Source organism: Dama dama, chromosome X (genome assembly GCF_033118175.1).
Source record: "Dama dama isolate Ldn47 chromosome X, ASM3311817v1, whole genome shotgun sequence".
NCBI classification, from domain to species: Eukaryota; Metazoa; Chordata; class Mammalia; order Artiodactyla; family Cervidae; genus Dama; species Dama dama.
In genome coordinates, this window is record NC_083714.1 from 93,847,416 (window position 1) to 93,869,680 (window position 22,265).

The following is a 22,265-nucleotide window of genomic DNA, read 5'->3' on the forward strand; positions in this document are numbered from 1 at the left end:
CTTGAGTAAACTCCGGGAGATAGTGGAGGACAAGGAAGCCTGGCGTGCTGTAGTCCATGGGGTTGCAAAGAGGCGGACATGACTTAGCAACTGAACAACAACAATAGCAGTGTTAGAAAGTGATAAGAAAATAAGTTAAATAGAGATGGGGGATAGTAAGCACAACAGAGGGAAGCATGTCAAAATTTTGATACATTTATCTGCAAAGACTCACTGAGAGGAGTGTACTTGATCATTAATCCTACTGAAATCAATAGCACGAGCTATGGATATGGTTTCCTGGAAGAAGCTCACTCCAGGTAGATGAAGCATTCAGTGCAAAGTCCCTGGCGCATTTGATAAATAACAAGGAACATCTTTTCATGTGTTTGTTAGCCATCTGTATGTCTTACACTGTTGGTGGGAATGCAAACTAGTACAGCCGCTATGGAGAACAGTGTGGAGAGTTCTTAAAAAACTGGAAATGAAACTGCCATATGACCCAGCAATCCCACTTCTGGGCATACACACTGAGGAAACTAGATCTGAAAGAGACACGTGCACCCCAATGTTCATTGCAGCACTGTTTATAATAACCAGGACATGGAAGCAACCTAGATGCCCATCAGCAGATGAATGGATAAGGAAGCTGTGGTACATATACACCATGGAATATTATTCAGCCATTAAAAAAGAATTCGTTTGAATCAGTTCTAATGAGATGGATGAAACTGGAGCCCATTATACAGAGTGAAGTAAGCCAGAAAGACAAAAACCAATACAGTATACTAACGCATATATATGGAATTTAGAAAGATGGTAATGATAACCCTATATGCAAAACAGAAAAAGAGACACAGATGTACAGAACAGACTTTTGGACTCTGTGGGAGAAGGCGAGGGTGGGATGTTTTGAGAGAACAGCATTGAAACATGTATATATATATTATCAAGGGTGAAACAGATCACCAGCCCAGGTTGGATGCATGAGACAAGGGCTCGGGGCTGGTGCACTGGGAAGACCCAGAGGGATGGGGTGGGGAGGGAGGTGGGAGAAGGGATTGGGATGGGGAATACATGTAAATCCATAGCTGATTCATGTCAATGTATGGCAAAAACCACTACAATATTATAAAGTAATTAGCCTCCAACTAATAAAAATAAATGGAAAAAAAAATAACAAGGAATATTTATAACAACTACTACATCTGCTTAAGATGCTCACAAAATGGTAGCTATTTAGAATATTATTACTAATGATGACCCCAGAAATATGACCTAAACGTATATGGCCTCAAAGCTCATCTGCTTGCTACTATGTCATATTCTTTTTTCCCTATTCCATGAGATACTGAAACATGTACTGCCTTATGATTCTTATTACTTTGTTCTCTATCATTGTGCAGCTTTCACACAGGCTTGCCTTGTGTTCCCAATCATGTAAGTTCTGTGTCTATGCAAACTATGTTGATTCTTGCCTGATAGAATGTTGGGCTATGACATTATTTTGCACAAATCATTGGGATTGATTTCATTATTGTAATGGAACCAGTTCCCTTCCTCCATTATCACATATGTGTGTCTTTCCAAACTGTGTTCACTCTGGCCAAAAGGTCATTCTCCCCAGGGATAGGAAGATCCTTAAGTACATATGAGACACTATATACAAATTCTAATCACAGCTCCTCCCTCACTTATCCAGCAATTATCATAACTTCCAAAGAACTTTGTTTTTGTCCTTTCTCTTTTGAATAAGTAATGCATACATGGCTTGAAAATTTTTTAAATCAAAATGATATAGAAGTGAAAAATAAGTTTCCTCCATCCTTCCCTGAGCCACTCATTATTCCTGTCTTGTGCAAACAATGTAATCCGTTTCTTGGTATCTTTTCAGAAATATTGAATGCATGTGGGTGTTTTTAATCATTCTTCACACCCCACCTCTACCCATACAATGTCCTTTAACTAACTTCGCAGTTGGTTCTCACCACATCCTGTGATAGGTTGTGCTTCCTGCAATTTACAGATGAAGAAGCTAAGGCTCAGAGATGGGAGGTGAATATTTAATGAGTTTTGCTTGGAAACCTTTTTTACAGTTTTTGTTGGGAAAAGCTTTTTTACAGTTTCCCAGGCAGTAAGTGAAAAATTCAGGACTGATGTTGCACAATTCTTTAAATAATAACTTAATTGGTTTTGTTCAGTGAATATGTGTCACCCGGCAATCTCATCTAACATATAGAAGAGTACACTCCTGATGTTGCCATTTTTGTCTGCATTCTTTCCTCCACACTGAGAAATCCCAGGTCCTGCACCTCAAACATGGTGGGAAATCTCTACTTGCTGGTGGTTAGAGTGTTTAGGAAAAATATTCCCAATTCCTTTAGTAATATTAGAATTTCTCTGGCAGACACTAGATGTAATGCTGATGGGCATCAACTGGTAGTTAGCATTAGGAATACAAAAAGTTGATCTAATTGTTTTCTGGAAATACTCCCCTTCTGCAGATCTATTCAGGTCCACCTGAGGAAAGTACTGCACCCCCAGTGCCTCCACCTCGAGTAACAGCAAGAAGACACAAACCAATTACAATTTCAAAGCGCTTGCTGAGGGAAAGGACAATTGTCTATACTTCTTCCCTGGATGAAAGTGAAGGTCAGTACTAAAGTTTACCCTTATCTTCTTAATTGTGACTGGAGATAAAAAGTATATTGAAAAGCAGAAGTGGAGGCACAATAATTTTTTTCCATGTAAAGGTAGATTTTTTCTGGGTCCTGAGCCAGGCAAGGCAAGGTTTGTAAAATTTGTGCCCAAAGAGTGAATTAGTCTTTTGGCAATGGATAGGACAGAGATGAACCCATCCTAATGAACTTACAGAAGAATCTGTAAAATCATTTTCCCTTAGCAGGTCAGTGGGAGATACAAGGTGTTCTTAAATCTGTACCTCAATACATTGAAATAGGTGAGCAATGTGTTTTCTGAATATTCTGAGATTTTAAATAAAATTCTGTGAACACAGGGGACTGATGGCTTAATAGGAGTTTCTAGTGCTTGTCCCTTCACAGTAACATGAATGAATTCAAACAACTATATATGCAAGAAAAGTCCTTCAATGAGAGCTATGGAATCCATATGAGAGATAAGAATACCTGGGTGGAGTACAGAAATAAGAAAAAAGTGCATTGCAGACGCTAGAAAGGACACTTTCATATTACCCATGTCACCCTTCCCCAAAGCTCACACTATGTAGTCCAGGGAGAGATCCCCTCCACATGGAGAAAGGAGAGTGAGGGGAGCAATCAACTTTACCTTGGACTGCAGCACCAGGCCCACCCCAGTAAACCCAAAGCACCAACTCATCCCCTGTTTTCCTAGACTCCAGGCCAGCCTCTCCCAAGCGAGGCTTTAGACCTGCCCCAGTACTAGGCCATTCTGTGCAGTCTCAGGCTCTAAGCCTGCCCCTAAAGACCCAGAATCCAGGGCCAATACATGCCAAGCTGGCCCTGTGGCTCTAATCACCAGGATGTAACCACAGCTCAGCTTCCAGTCCAGTCTTCTGTGGACCAAGCCTCCAGGTCTGTCTCAGTGCCAGGCTACCCCTTGGGCCTAGGCTTCAAGATCCAGGCTGATCCCCTGCAGATCCAGGCTGAAAGCTTGCCCATTCACTGACCCAGGCACCAGATCAGCCTACTCAAGGACTCCAGCAGCAAGCTCACCTGTGGAGCCTGCCAGGTGTCCTACACAGAATCTATGGTTGTGCTGATGGATAAAAGGCTTTCCTCGCCAAAGTCAATCTATAAAGATGGGAAGATGTGCCTAGTTCTTCAAATAGGGAAACACCAACTAAAGGCCACTAGGCTGAGGATTAATCAGGGAAACATGACACCACCAAAAGAACAAAATAAGGCACCATGAACTGGTCCTAATGAAATGGATATCTATGAACTGTCTGAAAAGGAATTCCAAATAACCATTTAAAGAAGCCCAGTGAGCTACAAGAGAACTCAGACAACTAAACAAAATCAGGAAAATGATGCATGAGAAGTTCAAGAAAGTCATGGAAATCATAAAAAAAGAACCAAAAAGAAATTCTGGAACTGAGGAGAAGAAAGAATCACTGCATTCAAAGACAGGTCACTTAAAATTATCCAGTCAGAGGAACAAAAGGAAAAAAGATTATAAAAGAGACTTATGGGACACCATACACAAACCAATATACACATATGAGAGGGAGTCACAGAAGGAGCACAGAAAGTAAAAGGGTCACAAAGCTTATTTAAAGAAATAATGACAAAAAAATTCCTAAATTTGGAGGAGGAACTGAAAACCTGGATCCTTGAAGCCCAAAGAAATGCAAATAACCTAAACATAAAGAGATTTTAGCCAAGACACATTTTTATAAAATTCTCAAAATTCCAAGACAAAGAGAATTTTGAACATACCATGAGAAAAGCAAATAATCAAATAAAAGGAAACTCTGATAATACTATGAGCAGTTTCCTCATCTAAAACCTTGCAGTCCAGAAGAAAGTGGGATGATATCTTTAAGGTACTAAAAGGAAATAACTTCCAATCAGGAATACCATATTAGACAAAGTAATCCTTCAGAAATGAGGAGAGAGAAAACTTTTCCAGACAAACAAACTTGAAGGAATTGATCACCAATAGACTTGGTTCAAAAGAAATATTAAAAGGTAGCATACTAAGTGAAGTAAGCCAGACAGGGAAAGACAAATGTCATATGAAATTTGTTTATATGTAAAATCTCAAAAAAGAAACAGATGCAAATGAACATAATTACAAAACAGAAATAGACCCACAGACATAGAAAGCAAACCTATGATAACCAAAAGGGAAAGTGGGGGAGGGATAAATTAGGAAGTTGGGATTAACACATACACATTCAGTTCAGTTCAGTTCAGTTCAGTCACTCAGTCGTGTCCGACTCTTTGCGACCCCATTAATCGCAGCATGCCAGGCCTCCCTGTCCATCACCAACTCCCAGAGTTTACTCAAACTCATGCCCATCGAGTCGGCGATGCCATCCAGCCATCTCATCCTCTGTCGTCCCCTTCTCCTCCTGCCCCCCAATCCCTCCCAGCATCAGGGTCTTTTCCAATGAGTCAGCTCTTTAAATGAGGTGGTTTTAGAAAAGGCAGAGGAACCAGAGATCAAATTGCCAATATCTGCTGGATCATCAAAAAAGCAAGAGAGTTCCAGAAAAATATCTATTTCTGCTTTATTGACTACTCCACAGCCTTTGACTGTGTGGGTCACAATAAACTAGAAAATTCTGAAAGAGATGGAAATACCAGAACACATACACATTACTATATATAAAATAGATAAATGTGTTGATGTATGGCCAAAAAAATCACGATGTTGTAATTATCCTTTAATTAAAATAAAAAAAAATAGATAGCCAGTGAAGACCTACTGTATAACACAAGAAAGTGCACTCAGTCTTTTTAATAACCTATAAGGGAAAAGAATCTAATAGAGGTGTGTGTGTGTGTGTGTGTGTGTGTGTGTGTGTGTATAGAGAGAGAGAGAAGAGTCAAGATGGTGGAATAAAAGGATGTAGAATTCATGTCTCTTCAGAAGTACATCAGGAATACATATACAAATGTAAAAATTATCACAGAGCACCTGCTAAACACTAATAGAAGACTGTGGACAACTAAAAGAAAAGAAAACTGTCCTTGCAACTGGATAGATTGAAAGAAGTGAAAAAAGAAAAGAGGAATCAAAAAGGGACCAGTAACTCTGGCAGTAATCTGAAGGTGAGGAGAGTAAGCCAAAAAGGAAAAGCAAATACCATATATTAATGCATATACACAGAATCCAGAAATATGGTATAGTTGATCTTTTTGCAGAACAGAAATAAAGACACTAACTTATAGAACAAATGTATGGGAGGAGGAAAAGGGAAGTAGGGTGAATTGGGAGACTGGGATTGACATACATACACTGCTATGTGTAAAACAGATAACTAATGAAAATCTGCTGTATAGCACAGGGAACTCCACTCATTGCTCTGTGGTAACCTAACTAGGAAGGACATTTTAACAAAGAGGGGATATGTGTAAACATTTGGCAGATTCACTTTGCTGTACAGCAGAAACTGATGCAGCAGTGTAAAGGAACTGTACTCCAATAAAAAAGAATATATGTAACTGAATCACAGTGCTGTACATCTGAAACTAACACGACATTGTAAATCAACTGTACTTCAATAAAATAAGTAAATAAATAAGTAAGACATGCTAAAAGAGGGTCAGTCCAGTTCAGTCATTCATTTGTGTCCAAATCTTTGCGACCCCATGGACTGCAGCACACCCGGCCTCCCTGTCCATCACCAACTCCTGGAGCTTATTCAAACTCATGTCCATTGAGTGGGTGATGCCATCTACCATCTCATCCTCTGTCGTCCCCTTCTCCTCCTGCCTTCAATTTTTCCCAGCATCAGGGTCTTTTCAGATGAGTAAGTTCTCCGCATCAGGTGGCCAAAGTATTGGAGTTTCAGCTTCAACATCAGACCTTCCAATAAATATTCAGGACTAATTTCCTTTCGGATGGACCGGTTGGATCTCTTTGCAGTCCCAGGGACTCTCCAGAGTCTTCTCCAGCACCACAGTTCCAAGGCATCAGTTAAAAAAAAAAAGCATCAATTCTTCGATGTTCAGCTTTCTTTATAGTCCAACTCTCATATCATACATGACTACTGGAAAAGCCATTGCTTTGACTAGACAGAACTTTGTTGGGAAAGTAATTCCTCTGCTTTTTAACATGCTGTCTAGGTTGGTCATAACTTTTCTATCAAGGAGCAAGTGTCTTTTAATTTTATGGCTGCAGTCACCATCTGCAGTGATTTTGGAGCCCCCCAAAATAAAGTCTGTCACTGTTTCCATTGCTTCCCCATCTATTTGCTGTGAAGTAATGGAACCAGATGCCATGATATTAGTCTTCTGAATTTTGAGTTTTAAGCCAACTTTTTCACTCTCCTCTTTCACTATCATCAAGAGGCTCTTTAATTCTTCTTTGCTTTCTGCCATAAGGGTCGTGTCATCTGCGTATCTGAGGTTATTGATCTTCAGGCAATCTTGATTCCAGCTTGTGCTTCATCCAGCCCAGTGTTTCTCATGATATACTCTGCATATAAGTTAAATAAGCATGATAACAATATACAGCCTTCATGTACTACTTTCCTGATTTGGAACGAGTCTGTTTTTCCATGTCCAGTTCTAACTGTTGCTTCCTGACCTGCATACAGATTTCTCAAGAGGCAGGTCAGGTGGCCTGGCATTCCCATCTCTTTCAGACTGTTCCACAGTTTGTTGTGATCCACACAGTCAAAGGCGTTGGCATAGTCAATAAAGCAGAAGTAGATATTTTTCTGGAACTCTCTCACTTTCTCAGTGATCCAACGGATATTGGCAATTTATTCTCTGGTTCTTCTGCCTTTTCTAAATCCAGCTTGAAGAGCTGGAAGTTCATGGCTTATGTACTGTTGAAGGCTGGTTTGGAGAAGTTTGAGCATTACTTTGCAAGCGTGTGAATTGAGTGCAACTGTGCACTAGTTTTAGCATTCTTTGGCATTGCCTTTCTTTGAGATTGGAATGAAAACTGACCTTTTCCAGTCCTGTGGCCACTGCTGAGTTTTCCAAATTTGCTGGCATATTGAGTGTAGCACTTTCACAGCATCATCTTTTAGGATTTGAAATAGCTCAACTGGAATTCAAACACCTCCACTAGCTTTGTTTGTAGTGATGCTTTCTAAGGCCCACTTGACTTCACATTCCATGATATCTGGCTCTAGGTGAGTGATCACACCATCGTGATTATCTGGGTCATGAAGATCTTTTTTATATAATTCTGTGTAAACTTGCCACCTCTTCTTAATATCTTCTGCTTCTGTTAGGTCCATACCATTTCTGTCCTTTATTGTGCCCATCTTTGCATGAAATGTTCCCTTGGTATCTCTAATTTTCCTGAAGAGATCTTTAGTCTTTCCCATTCTGTTGTTTTCCTCTATTTCTTTGCATTGAACGCTGAGGAAGGCTTTCTTATCTCACCTTGGTATTCTTTGGAACATTGCATTCAAATGGGTATATCTTTCCTTTCCTCCTTTGCCTTTCACTTCTCTTCTTTTCACAGCTATTTTTAAGGCCTCCTCAGACAGCCATTTTGCCTTTTTACATTTCTTTTTCTTGGGAATGGTCTTGATCCCTGCCTCCTGTACAATGTCACAAACCTCTGTCCATAGTTCTTCAGGCACCCTGTCTGTCAGATCCAATCCCCTGAATCTATTTCTCACTTTCACTGTATAACCCTAAGCGATTTGATTTAGGTCATACCTGAATGATCTAGTGGTTTTCCCTTTCTTTCTTCAATTTAAGTCTGAATTTGGCAATAAGGGGTTCATGATCTGAGCCACAGTCAGCTCCCAGTCTTGGTTTTGCTGATTATATAGAGCTTCTCCATTTTTGCCTGCAAAGAATATGATCAATCTGATTCTGGTTATGTCAACGTGTAGAGTCTTCTTTTCTGTTGTTGGAAGAGGGTGTTTGCTATGACCATTACATTCTCTTGGCAAAACTTATTAACCTTTGTCCTGCTTCATTCTGTACTCCAAGGCCAAATTTACCTGTTACTCCAGGTATTTCTTGACTTCCTACTTTTGCATTCCAGTCCCCTATAATGAAAAGGACTTCTTTTTGGGGTGTTAGTTCTAGAAGGTCTTGTAGATCTTCATAGAACCATCAACTTCAGCTTCTTCAGCATTACTGGTCAGGGAAGACTTGGATTACTGTGATATTGAATGGTTTGCCTTAGAAACAAACAGAGATCATTCTGTCATTTTTGAGATTGCATCCAAGTACTGTATTTCAGACTCTTTTGTTGACTATGATGGGTATTCAAGTTGAAATTAGTGGACATAAACAATATGAAAACCTGAAATTATAATCCAAATTTTTAAAGATGAGAATATAACCCAATTCACAATATTCTACTTTAATAGTGATGTGTAAATCACTTTTAACTCTAGTATGAAAGTGAAAATACAAAAGTATTTAAAATTACTTTATGTATAATAATTTATTAATGGATACACAATCTAAAAATCTATAAATTATGGCATCAATAACATAAAATGGAGGGGTAAGAAAAAGTAAAATGTACAGTTATTGTATATAGTCAATGTTACTTTGCTAGTTTCAAACAGACTGTTATGTTTTATATAAACTTCAATAAAAAGACCCCAAATATGCAAAGCAATGTTGAGAAAGAAGAGCAAATTTGAAGATATCACACTTTCTGATTTTAAAATATAATATGAAACTATAGTAACCTACACAGTATAGTTCTGGCATAAAAGAAGACATATAGACCAATGAAATAGAATAATGAGCCTAGAAAAAGTACACACATTGTATGGTCAGTTAACCTTTGACAATGGGGTCAAGATTACACAATGGGAAAGTATAGTCTTTTCAATACATGTTATTGGGGAAAATGGATATCCACATGTAGAGAAACTGGATCCTTATCTCACACAATGTACAAAGATCAACTCAAAATGGATTAGAGACACAGATGTAAGACCTATAGATGTAAAACTACAAGAAGAAAGTGTAGGGGGAAAGCTACTTGGAATTGTCTCATCTGCGCAGTGATTTGTTTGGATATAATTCAAAAAGTACAAGCAACGAAAGCAGAATAGACAAATATGATTGCAGAATGCTAAACAGCTTCTTCACAGCAAAGGAAACAATCAAGAAAGTGAAGAGACAACCTACAGAACTATATGAAGATATTTGCAAACCATATATCTAATAAGGGATTAACATCCAAAATAAATAAGGAACTCATACTACTCAAGAATTAACCCAAATTTTAAAGGGCAAATTACCTAAACAGACATTTCTTAGAATATGACATATAAATGGTCAACAGATACATGGAAAGTTGCTTAACATCACTGATCACCAGGGAAATGCAAATCAAAACAATAATGAGATATCACCTCACACCTCTTAGGATGACAAAACATCATAAGTGTTGAGAAGAACTTGGAGAAAAGGGAACTCCTTTACATTGTTGGTAGTAATGCAAATTAGTGCAGCTATTATGGAAAACAGTATGTAGATTTCTCAAAAAATTAAAAATAAACTACCATATAAATTTGTCAAATGCCTGGTTGAGTGTCCAAAGTATGCTCAAACATTCATACAAAACCCCTTTTCAAAGACTTGGAGTCATATTTGTGCTTGGTGTTTTAAAGTAATCTCTGCCTAATCATTAGCTAACCAAAAAGCTAACTAAGCAGTGTCTTTGGTGGCCACACTCGACAAATGATAAAGATTTAACAGAAATGAGTGGAAAAAGTCAGTAAACAAACTAACAACAATAACTAAAACAAATAGTAACAACAACAAATTGGGGAGGAGAGAGAATCTGATTCCAGAGATGCTATATTACTTAAACTATCCAGTTTTCAATAAAAAATATGAGATATGTAAAGAAACAAGAAAGCATGACCCATACACAAGAAGAAAAACAAAAAACAGTCAGAACATGGTTTCACAAAGACTAACATTTGAATATTTGTAGCAGCTTTGTACATACCAGCCAAAAGCTGTAAACAACCTAAATGTTTGTTAACTGACAAATGAACAAACAGATTGTGGTATATACATACAGTGGAATACTACTCAGCAATAACACACAGGAATGAACCACTGATACATAAATCATCCCTATCCTCCAGGTATATCAGGTTCTTTCAAGACCTCTAGCATGCCCTCATAACCCAGGCCTCTGCACTTGCTATTCCCTTTGCTGGACACTTTCCCCTGTGCCTTCACATGACTGGGTATTTCTCATGCTTCAGGTCCTGAGACCTTGTTCAGATAAATGCTACCTCCCCAAAAGAACCCCCTTAGCCACACCCAAAGTGGCTGTCCTTGGTTGTTTGTCTCTGCCCTTAGTTTGTTTCACTCATGCCACTTACTAATAATTCTTCATATTTTGTGATCATGCTACTTCTTTTTGGTTGCCTATAGAATAATATTTACCAACTGTGTCAATTAAAATAAACCACTACCAGTAATTCTATTTCTGAATATATATTCAAAGGAAATGAAATTAGTATATCAAAAAGATATCTGCCCTGTCATGTTCATTGCAGCATTATTTACAATAGCCAAGATATGGAAATATCCAAGTGAATTATCAACAGGTGAATGGATAAAGAAAATGTGAGAGGTACACAGATACTTACCCAGAAATACACAGACTCACACACACACAATGGAATATTATTCAGCTTAGATAAAAAGAAGGAAAGTGTGTAATTTGTGACAACATGGATGAACCTGAAGGACTTTATGCTAAATGAAATGAACAAAGGACAGAAAGACAAATGCTGCATGATCTCACTTATATGTGAAATCTAAAAATGTCAAACTCATAGAAGCAGAAAATAGAATGGTGGTTGCCAGAGACTTGGAGAAGAGTGAAATGGGGAGGTGTTGATCAAACAGTACAAAGGTTCAGTTGTGCAGGATGGATACATTCTGGAAATATGATACAACACTGTGTTTGTCATTAATAATACTATATTGTATACTTGAAGTTTATGAAAAGAGTAGATCTTCACTGTTCTTATCACACATAAAAAAATGGAAACTATGTGAGGTAATTGATATGTTAATTAGATTGAGTGTGGTACTCATTTAACAATATATTCATATATCAAAATATCATATTGGATACCATAAACATATACAATGTTTGTCAATTTTATCCCAAAACGTTGGAGAGAAAATCAGCTCACATGGATTGAGTAAGTACTGTGTTAGGTGGAATTAAGACATCATCCCTGGCCTCAAGGATTTTATAGGCTAAATGGAAATAGATGACAGATAGATAAATAAATGCCATTGAGTAGAATAATTGTTAGTATGGAACCTGCACCAATTCTAAATGGGTCTTTCTCCTCAGTACTCTTTGGAGACCATTTTTTTTGTCAAGATAACCAGCAATCTCCATGTGCTACTCCACTATTCTTACCATACTCAGCTTGTGAGCAGCATTTCAGTTTACTTCTTCCTTCTTGAAATTCTTCCTTCTTGAAACATTTTGCTTTCAGGACACCAAACTCTCCTTCTACCTCACTAGACATTCCATCTCAGTCTCCTCTTGGTTTTCCTTCTCTTCTCAATTTCCGCATGTTGGAAGGTCCCAGAGTTTTGTTTTGTATTTCTCAGTCTGCCTTTCTGTCTATATTTGTTTCCTGCATGATTGCATTGTCTCACAGCTTTAAATATCTTTTAAATATGAGGATGATTTCCAAATTTGCATATCTGGGAGTATTAGCTTCCTTCTTCCCATCTTAAACTCACTGCACAACAGTTCTCCTTAGATGACTCAAGGAAATCTCAAATTTAAAATGTACAAATACCCTAGATTCCCTATTCCTCCTCAATATGGCTTTCCTCTGGTCTCCCTCGTCTAAGTAATTGGTAACATTTTTGTTGTTGTTCAGTCACTAAGTCATGCCCAATTCTTCGTGACCCCATGGACTGTGGTATGCCAGGTTCCCGTGTCCTCCACTGTCTCTGGAGTATGCTCAAATTCATGTCCATTGAGTCGGTGACACTATCTTAACTATCTAATCCTCTGCCACCCCATTCTCCTTTTGCCTTCAGTCTTTCCCAGCATCAGGGTCTTTTCCAATGAGTCAGCTCTTCACATCAGGTGGCCAAAATACTGGAGCTTCAGCTTCAACAATAGTCCTTCCAATGGATAATCAGGGTTGATTTCCTTTAGGACTGACTGGTTTGATCTCTTTGCAGTCCAAGGGACTCTCAAGACTTCTTCTCCAGCACCACAACTTGAAAATATCAGGCCTTTGACGCTCAACCTTCTTTATGGCCCAACTCTCACATCCATACATGACTACTGGAAAAGCCATAGCTTTGCCTACATGGACCTTTGTCAGCAAAGTGATGTCTCTGCTTTTTAATATGCTGTCTAGTTTGGTCATAGCTTTCCTTCCAAGGAGCAAACATCTTTCAATTTCATGGCTGCAGTCATCACCATCTGCAGTGATTTTGGAGCCCCCCAAAATAAAATCCGCCACTGTTTCCATTTTTCTCCATCTATTTGCCACGAAATGATGGGACAAGATACCATGATCTTAGTTTTTTGAATGTTGAGTTTTAAGCCAGCTTTTCCACTCTCCTTTTTCACCTGCATCAATAGGCTCTTTATTTCCTCTTCATTTTCTCCCATTAAAGTGGTATCATTTGCATATATGAGGTTGTTGATATTTCTCCCAGCAACCTTGATTCCAGATTGTGATTCACTCAGCCCAGATGAATTGACAATACCAGTCACCTAGTTGGTAAGGTCAAAAACTTTCAGATCATCTTTGAATATTCTCTTTGCTTTTTCCCTCATACCTAATTCATCAGCAATTCCTGTTAGCTCTATGTGCACATTATATGCTGAACCTACTGATTCCTACTGCTACCTTACTAGTTGAGCCAGCATCATCTTTTACTTGAGTGGCTACAGAAGCTTCCAAACTATTATCTTTACTTTTCTTCTTGCCTGACAACAGTTTGTTCTCTGAGGCAGCCAGTAAGATATGCAATCTTTTAAAATTTTAAATCATATATCATTCCCTCTGATCTAAATTTCCAGTGACTTCTCTTAATTTTTAGAAGAAAATTTACATTTTATTTTGCATTATATGGTCTGCACATACGTTTTTTATCTCATTTCTGAACTTCACTATCTCTCTGTATCCTTTGTTCTCTGCTCTGATCTCACTGGTTTTGCTGTTTCTTATAGATGTCAAACTTACCCAAGGGCCTTTTCATTTGCTGTTTTCTTGGTCCTAAACAGTCTTCCTCCAGAATTATGCAATTTCACTCATTCATTCAGATCTCTGCTAAATGACATCTCTTCATAGAGACCTTCTCTGAGTACTTTATTTAAATAGATCTTTCTCCTCCTCCATTACTCTCTGTCCTTTAAACTGCTTTATTTTATTCATATCACTTGCTGCCATTAATATTTAATCACATGTTTATTGTCTGTCTTTCTCAATAGAATGTCAGATCCACTTTCATCACCAGCCTCTAGAACAGTTCCTATATATTGCGTGTGTTCAGTAAATACTTGTAGAATAAATGAGTGAGTGTAGAGGGAATAATGAAGAGAAAAAGATCACCCAGCTTAAGGGATCACCTCCTTAGGAGATGATATAGCATTTAGGGAAAAGTGAAAGGGAACATTCAATGCTTACCCTGTTGTTCCATAATCTCATTTTAATTGGATGAACTCACTTATTTGTCTATTCACAATCTCCCCAAATACACATCAGAAAATATAATTTCTATGCTAGCAGAAAATTTTCACTCTGTATCCCATAGTATACGGCATATCATATGTCCTCAATAAATATGTGTAATTAATGAATGAACTAGGTGTTGATAGACCTGAGGTAAACTTCATCTTGGCTCCTAGCTTGCTGAATAACTTGGTCTAGTCATTTCCTTATTCTGGGTCTTAATTTGCCCCTCTGTGTGATGAGGTCTTCATGCCATAAGTTCACCAATGGGATCACCTACCTTAGCCATACTTTTTTTTTAACTGAGCTATAATTCATATGACATAAAATTCACCCTTTTCAAGGGTAGGTCAGTGCGTTTAGAATATTCATAAGCTTGTGCAACAGTCTAATTCCAGAACATCTTCATCATCCAAAAAGAGCCTTGTACCTCTCAATACTCCCCTCCTCCCTCATTCCTGATAATCACTAATTTACTTTCTGTCTCTATGGATTGCCTATTCTGAGAAAATTTCATATAAATGGAATCATACAATCTGTGGTCTTTCTGTGGCTGGCTTCTTAGGATAATGATTTCAAGGTTAATCCACTATGAAGCATATATCAGTACTTCATTCCCTTTTATGAATGAGCAATATTGTATTATATGGATATAACACATTTTGTTTATCATTCATCATTTGCTGGATACTTGGATTGTTTCCACTTTTTGCTATAATACTGCTATGAACATTTATGCACAGATCTTTATGTGGATGTATGTTTTCAGTGATTTTTGGTGTATATATAGGAGTGGAATTTCTGGGTCATACAATCACTGTATATTTTATCTTCGAGGAATCATTTTGAAGCTATTTTTAAAATCAGGTGCACCATTTTACTTTCCCACCAATAAGGTATGACAGTTCCAATTTCTCTGCATTTTCGCCAGCATTGTCTTTTGTGTCTTGATTTAGTAAAATTGTATATGTTCAAGTTACACAAAGTGATGATTTAATACACATATACATAGTGAATTGATTATTACAGTCAAACTAATAGACATTTTTTTGGGGGGATGACAGTACCTGAAATCCACTCTCTTCGCAAGTTTCCATTATTCAATGCAGTATTGTTAGCTAAACTCGTTATGGTAAACATTAGATTTCTAGACTTATTCATCCTATATAACCGCAACTCTGTATCCTTTGGCCAACATCTCCCCATTTTCTCTATCCTCTTGCTCCTGGTAACCACTATGCTCTCTGCTTCTAAGTATTTGACTTTTAAGCATTCCACATATAAATGAAATTATGTAATTTTTTTCTTTATTTGTCTGACTTATTTCACTTAGCATAATATCTTCTAGATTCATTCATATTATAGCAAATGAATGGCAAGAGATCTTTCTTTTTTAAGGCTGAAACAAACAAAGTCTTTATTCACTACTGATGGATACTTAGATTGTTTCCATATCTTGTTATCTTTTAATTCTAGCCATCCTAAATGGGTGTGAATTCATATTCATTTAATCCTCATCACTTCTCATAGAGAAAGCATTGGAGGCTTAGAGAGGGTGTGTAGTTTGCCTAATTCACACAGCTAATGAATGATAGAGAAGCAACTTGCATTAGTCTTATTCCAGAGCTCATTCATTTACTGTAATATTGTACTTCCTATAACCTCTTTGAACACTGTTCTGAGAAAGAACAAATCCCTCTACTCACCACTGTTCTTTGCCAGTAGCATTTCATTATCTTACCTCTAAACTTGTTATTCCCCTCATATATAGTATTATAATGACTCCTTTCACTATCATCATGGACTCCCTCACACCTCCATATCTAAGCCCTGTGCATTCCACTCTGTTAATATCCCTTGAATCTGTCTCTGTTTGCTGCTGCTGCTGCTCCAGTTTAGATCCAGCAGCCCCCATTTGGTCTTCCTACCTCCAGTCTCCTCCAGTCTCTCTGGTTCAGTCTACTCTTCATCATGAACCTAAGGGCATATTCAAAAAACACATGTGATAGTGCCACATTCCTGTGAAAAAAAGTCATGGTCCTCTGCAGCCCAATGATAAAATTCATATTCCTGAACATGGCATTCATGATATAGCCCCACCCTACCTTAATAACTCTTCTCCAACTTACTCACACTTTTTATCTAAAATTGGTTCCTATACTCAAACCATGCTAAATATTTTCTTTTATATTTTCTTAAACAAACCATGAACTTTCATTCTTTCAAGCTGCTCTCTCTTTGAAATTTCCTTTCCCTCTTTTTCCATCTTTTGCAATCCTTCAAGGCCTAGCTCAAAATTACCTCTTTCACAAAGTTTTCTTCAACACCACCAGAAAGAACTAGCACTGTCATTCTCATAGTGCTTATTTGCATGATTCTACCTGTATTATAATAATTGATCTATTTCTCCTGCTGGACTAGTGTGCAACCTCTTAAAGCTATTCCCCATCACTTGCCTACACTTAGAAGAGAGGCCTCTAGTTGGCCACTTGCCTATTTATGAGGCCTCCTTTCCTGATACTTACTCACTCCTAGTTCTCTGCAATTTCTGAAGCTAGCTTTTGTGTTTTCCCATGGAAATAGATGGCTGGTTAGAGAAAGGGGATGATGCTGAGCTTTATTACCCAACAGGAGCAATGAATGCTGTCTTCAGAAAGAGTATGTACTCTGAAAACAGATTTCAAGCTATGAAAACTGGCTCTACCATATTAGTTTTGTGACACTGAGACTTTTAGGGCCTTCGATTTCTTATCTGTAAAATGGGGCTAATAACAGTTTACAGAGTAGTTTTGAAGATTATAAGAGATAATCCTCGTAAAGCACTTAGAACAGGCCCTGACACAAAGAAAGTGTTTACATAGTGGTATCTGTTATCATTATTATTATCATTGTCATTATTATAATTATTACCATTTTATCATTATTATTCAGTATATCCCAGAGCCTTGAAATGTTTTTCCTGGCAGAATGGCCTAGTTCCAAATCCCTATTGCTGCTATCATCATATGTCCTATTTCCAAGCCAGGAAAAGATCCTTTCCAATGTGGAAGGTAGTGGCCTGAGACTGTGTTTGTGGATCATCTTTATGAGATTGGACCTTCTTTTACTGTACTGAGATAGTGATGATACCATAGAGCATGACCAATCCCTGTTATTTTCCCTAAATGAGAGCAGGGATGGAATTTCCTAGAGTCTCTTCACCAAAAGAAAGCATTCAGATAGAAACATGTAACTGAGACGTTAGACTCAAAGCATGTGGGAGAATGAATTTATATCACTTCATGTGTGACATAAGAATTTACTTCATACTTTATAGAAGGTACATGTGCTTGAAGTTAATCCTAAGTGCTGGCAGTTAGATGGCCTCTGCCACAAGGCATCTTCTGGAAGCATGTGATCTAATTACATGGCACTTTTGAGCTATGTCAATAGTATTATTATTAATGAGTCTTTGATATTTTTTGTTTGACTAGTCTGATGGCAGTTGTACTAGGGTTAATAAAAGCAGGGCTATATATCTATCCTGGGACCAAAGTAGGGGAACTATAGAGGAACTCCTTGGCTCTAACCCTTATGGTGGTAGCAGCAGTGCAGTGATCAATAAATAGCTCCCAAGAAAAAGAAAACTCTTGGGGAAAAATTCTTTGAAACAAGACTTACTGTTTCTTTCCGCATGGAAACTCTTGCCCCACTGCCTACTGAGAACATAATAGTATAAATAATAACTAACAATTATTGAATGTTTATTATGTACCAGGCACTGAAATAAGTATACTACCTCATGTAATCATCACCACAACCTCATGAGGTAGGTACTATTATTATTTCTATTTTACTGAGGAGAAAATTTTAGTAGAGAGATTATGAACTTGCCCAAGATCTCACAGTTGGTAAGTAGGACAACTGGCTCCAGAACTTGCAGTCCTTTTAAAATTTTATTGCAGAGAGTTTCAAATGTAAAAGGAAATTGTATATTTGATAAAAAAAAATATACAGGATAACATACAGCATAACATATTCCATATGTTCGTATTGCCCAGCTTCAACATTTACAACTACATGCCCAATCTTGTTTCATTTATACCCTTACCCATTTCCCTAAAACAGACATCATGTCATTTCATCCATAAATGCTTCAGTATGTACCTGTAAAAGATGAAAACTCTTTTTTTAACCAAAATCTCAATACCATTATCATAAGTAAAAGAAAAAAAAAAACTAAACAAAATAGTAATTCCTTAAAAGCAGTAACTATCTGGTCAGTGTCCTAATTTTCCTTCTTACATTAAAAAAAATTAATCAGGATCCAAATAGGACCCATGTGTTTTAATTGCTTGACATCTCTCTCAGGTCTCATTTAGCTGACTAGAACCTCTGTTCTTAACCACTACACTCGGATCTAGGTTTTCTATTACCAAGAAAGGTGACAATTTCCATATAGCAGGAGTTCTCAATTAGGGGTTCATTAACTGATTCAGGGGGATCTATGAATCTCTTAAAATTGGTTTTCAAAATTTTACATGTATTTGTGTAGGTTAATTTTTCTAGGGAGAATATCCTTGGCTCTCATTAGTCTCAAAGCTTTAATTAAGACATAAGACAACTGAAAAGCATATGCTTTTGTCACAGGAAATTGTAAACAATAGCTAGGGGAAGACCATATAGTGGCTAGTTGAGGATGGAAAAAGAAGTTAAATTCTGTTTAGCACATTACACTGAAATATTAGAGATATTTATAAATAACTTTTGAGATAAGTAGAAATAGTTAAGGATTAACTGATGTCTGTATTTGAAAGTAATATAATCTTGGCATATTGTGGTTTTGCTGAATTGTGCTTATGAAAATAATCAGATCTTGAATTGAATTCCTTGTGTTATGAGACCTGTGTCTCCACATGAAGTGGGGTAAGTAGAGATTGATTTTTGTGGGATATCATTGATTTGTTCCATAACAATAGCTCCTTTGAATATGTATATAATTTTACAATCTTATGTCTACATGTCTAAAATGAAAAGGTGATAAAGGCTGTCATTAATCTTTCCTCTACACCAACTTTTCCCAGATGAAATTCAACATAGAACACCCAATGGTACTATCATCAGCAGCATAGAATCCCCCAAGCCACCACAATACCCCAAAATGCCTATGCAAAAAAGTGTGGAAGCAGATCCTGAGAGGAAGTCCCCAAGCAGGCTTGTTTCAGATGTCAAGCTGGAGTCCTGCCTCGAGGTGGATGTGGGGAAGTTGGTGTCTAGGCTGCAGGATGGAGGGACCAAGGCCATACCAAAGGCCAGCAATGGACCTGTGCCAGGCCCTGGGACCACAAAGGCCCCCTCTTTCCACATAAAGAGATCAGCACCTCGGCCCCTGGCTCACCACAAGGAGGGTAAGTGCTTGGGAATTCCATGAGGAAGAGAAATGACCTCAACTACTTTGCACCTTGAAACACTTATGAGGTTGTAGGTATTTAAGTAGAAATCTGTCCTGGTTTATTACTACTAATGTTGAAATCCTCTTTGCGACCCTATGGACTGTAGCCTGCCAGGCTCCTCTATCCATGGGGATTTTCCAAGCAAGAATACTGGAGTGGGTTGCCATGCCCTCCTCCAAGGGATCTTCCCAACCCAGGGATTGAACCCAGGTCTCCCACACTGCGGGCAGATTCTTTACCAGCTGAGCCATCCGGGAAGCCCAAGAGTACTACAGTAGGTAACCTATTCCTTCTCTAGGGGATCTTCCTGACCCAGGAATCGAACCAGGGTCTACTGCACTGCAGGTGGATTCTTTACCAGCTGAGCTACCAGGGAAGCCCAAGAATATAAAAACCATTCACAATAATCACTAGAATGTAAGCTTTATAAGGGAGGGATTTTGGGCTGTAAATAAATACTTCTATATCCCAAGTACTTAGAACAATGCCTGACTGTCACATAGTAGGTACTCATTATTTGTGGAATAAATTAATAATAATTATATTATTTTTTCCTTTATAGGTTATTACAGGATATTGAATATAGTTCCTTGTGCTATATAGTATGACCTTGTTCATCCATTCGATATATAATAGTATGTATCTGCTAATCCCAGATTCCTAATCCATCCATCCTCCACATGACTCCCCCTTGGCAGCCACAAGGCTGTTCTCTATGTCTATGACTCTTTAAGGTTTCATAAAATAAGTTCATTTGTGTCATGTTTTAGATTCCATGAATATTAGTGATACCATATTTGTCTTTCTCTTTCTGACTTACTTTACTTAGTATGATAATCTCTAGATCTATCCATGTTTCTTTAAATGACATTAGTTCATTCTATTTTTATGTTTGAGTAGTATTCCATACAATGTATCCATATATATATATGTGTATGTATATATATATATATATATATATATATATACATACACACACACACACACACACACACACACACACACACACAGAGTGAGAGAAGATTCCCAGGTGGCCCTAGTGGTAAAGAATCTGCGTGCCAATGCAGGAGATGCAAGAGACTCAAGTTTGATCCCTGGGTTGGGAAGATTCCCGGGAATAGGTAATAGCAACCCATTCCAGTATTCTTATCTGAAAAATTCCATGAACAGAAGAGCCTGGCAAGCTACAGTCCATGGGGTCTCAAAGAGTCAGACACAACTGAGTAACTGAGCATGCACACACACACACACACACACACACACACACACATACTGCATCTTCTTTATCCATTCATCTCTCGATGGACATGTAGATTGCTTGCGTATGTCTTGGCAAAATAAATAATGCTGCTGTGAACAGTGGCATGTATGTATCTTTTTGAATTGATATTATTTATTAATATAATTTTTGCTGTTATTGCCATTTATTTATTTCTACTTCTGTATGCATTATGGCATGCTCACCACCAAGAATTTACTTTCTATCCATCACTATACCGTTTATTCCTTTTACTCATTTCGCCCCCTCCCTCCCCTCTGGTAACCATTGCTCTGTTCTTTGTATCTGCATGTTTGTTTTGTTTTAGTTTCATTTGTTCATTTATTTTGTTTTTTTTGTTCATTGATTATTTTTTGTCTTTTTTCCACATAAATGAAATCATACAATATTTGTTTTTCTCTTCTTTCACTTAGCATAATATGGTTAAGGTTCACCCATGTTGTTGTGAATGACAGTATTTCATCTTTTTGTGGCACAGTAGTATTCCTTTCTATATATCACATCTTTACTTATTCATCCATTGTTGGGCACTTAGGTTTTTCCCCATATCTTAGCTATTATAAATAATGGTGTGATGAACATAGAGTTGCATATATTTTTTTGAATTAGTATTTTCATGTTATTTGTATAATATCCAGAAGTGGGATAGCTGTATAATATGGTAGTTCTATTCTTAATTTTTGAGGAATCTCCATACTGTGTTCTATAGTGGCTATACCAAGTTACATTCCCACCAACAGTATAAGAGGGTTCACTTTCCTCCACACTCCTTTCCAAAATTTGTTATTGTCTTTTAAGAAATAGCCATTCTGATGGGCATGATGTGATATCTCACTGGGGCTTTGATTTGGATTGCCCTAATAATTAATGATCTTGGATACATTTTACTATTCCTGTTGGCCATCGTTATGTCTTTTTTGGAAAAACATCCATATAGTTCTTCTCTCCATTTTTAAAGTAAGTTGTTTAGGGTTTTTTGTTGTTGAGTTACATGAGTTCTTTAAATGGTTTGGACATTAACCCCTTATAAGACATATGGTTCAAAAATATTTTCTCTCATTCAATAGATTGTCTTTTCATTTTGTGGAAGGTTTCCTTTGCTGTGCAGAAGTTTGATATAGTCCTATTTAGTTTGATATAATCTTCTTAGCTTATTGTTGCTTTTGTTTCCCTTGCCTGAGGAAAATATTCAAAAAGATATTGCTAAGATCAA

General features: G+C 37.5%; 1 protein-coding gene across 7 annotated transcripts in view; it reads left to right on the top strand.

The window, feature by feature from the left end:
• OPHN1 (oligophrenin 1) overlaps nucleotides 1-22,265 on the top strand; it is a 750,938-nt gene that overhangs the window by 581,876 nt on the left and 146,797 nt on the right. For 6 of the 7 annotated variants that reach the window (XM_061136930.1, XM_061136931.1, XM_061136928.1 and 3 more), the window contains 2 exons: nucleotides 2,484-2,631; nucleotides 19,405-19,728. In XM_061136930.1, coding sequence (XP_060992913.1) covers nucleotides 2,484-2,631; nucleotides 19,405-19,728 — 472 coding nt within the window. The remainder of the gene's footprint in view (nucleotides 1-2,483; nucleotides 2,632-19,404; nucleotides 19,729-22,265) is intronic. The other variant, XM_061136934.1, reaches the window with a different exon arrangement.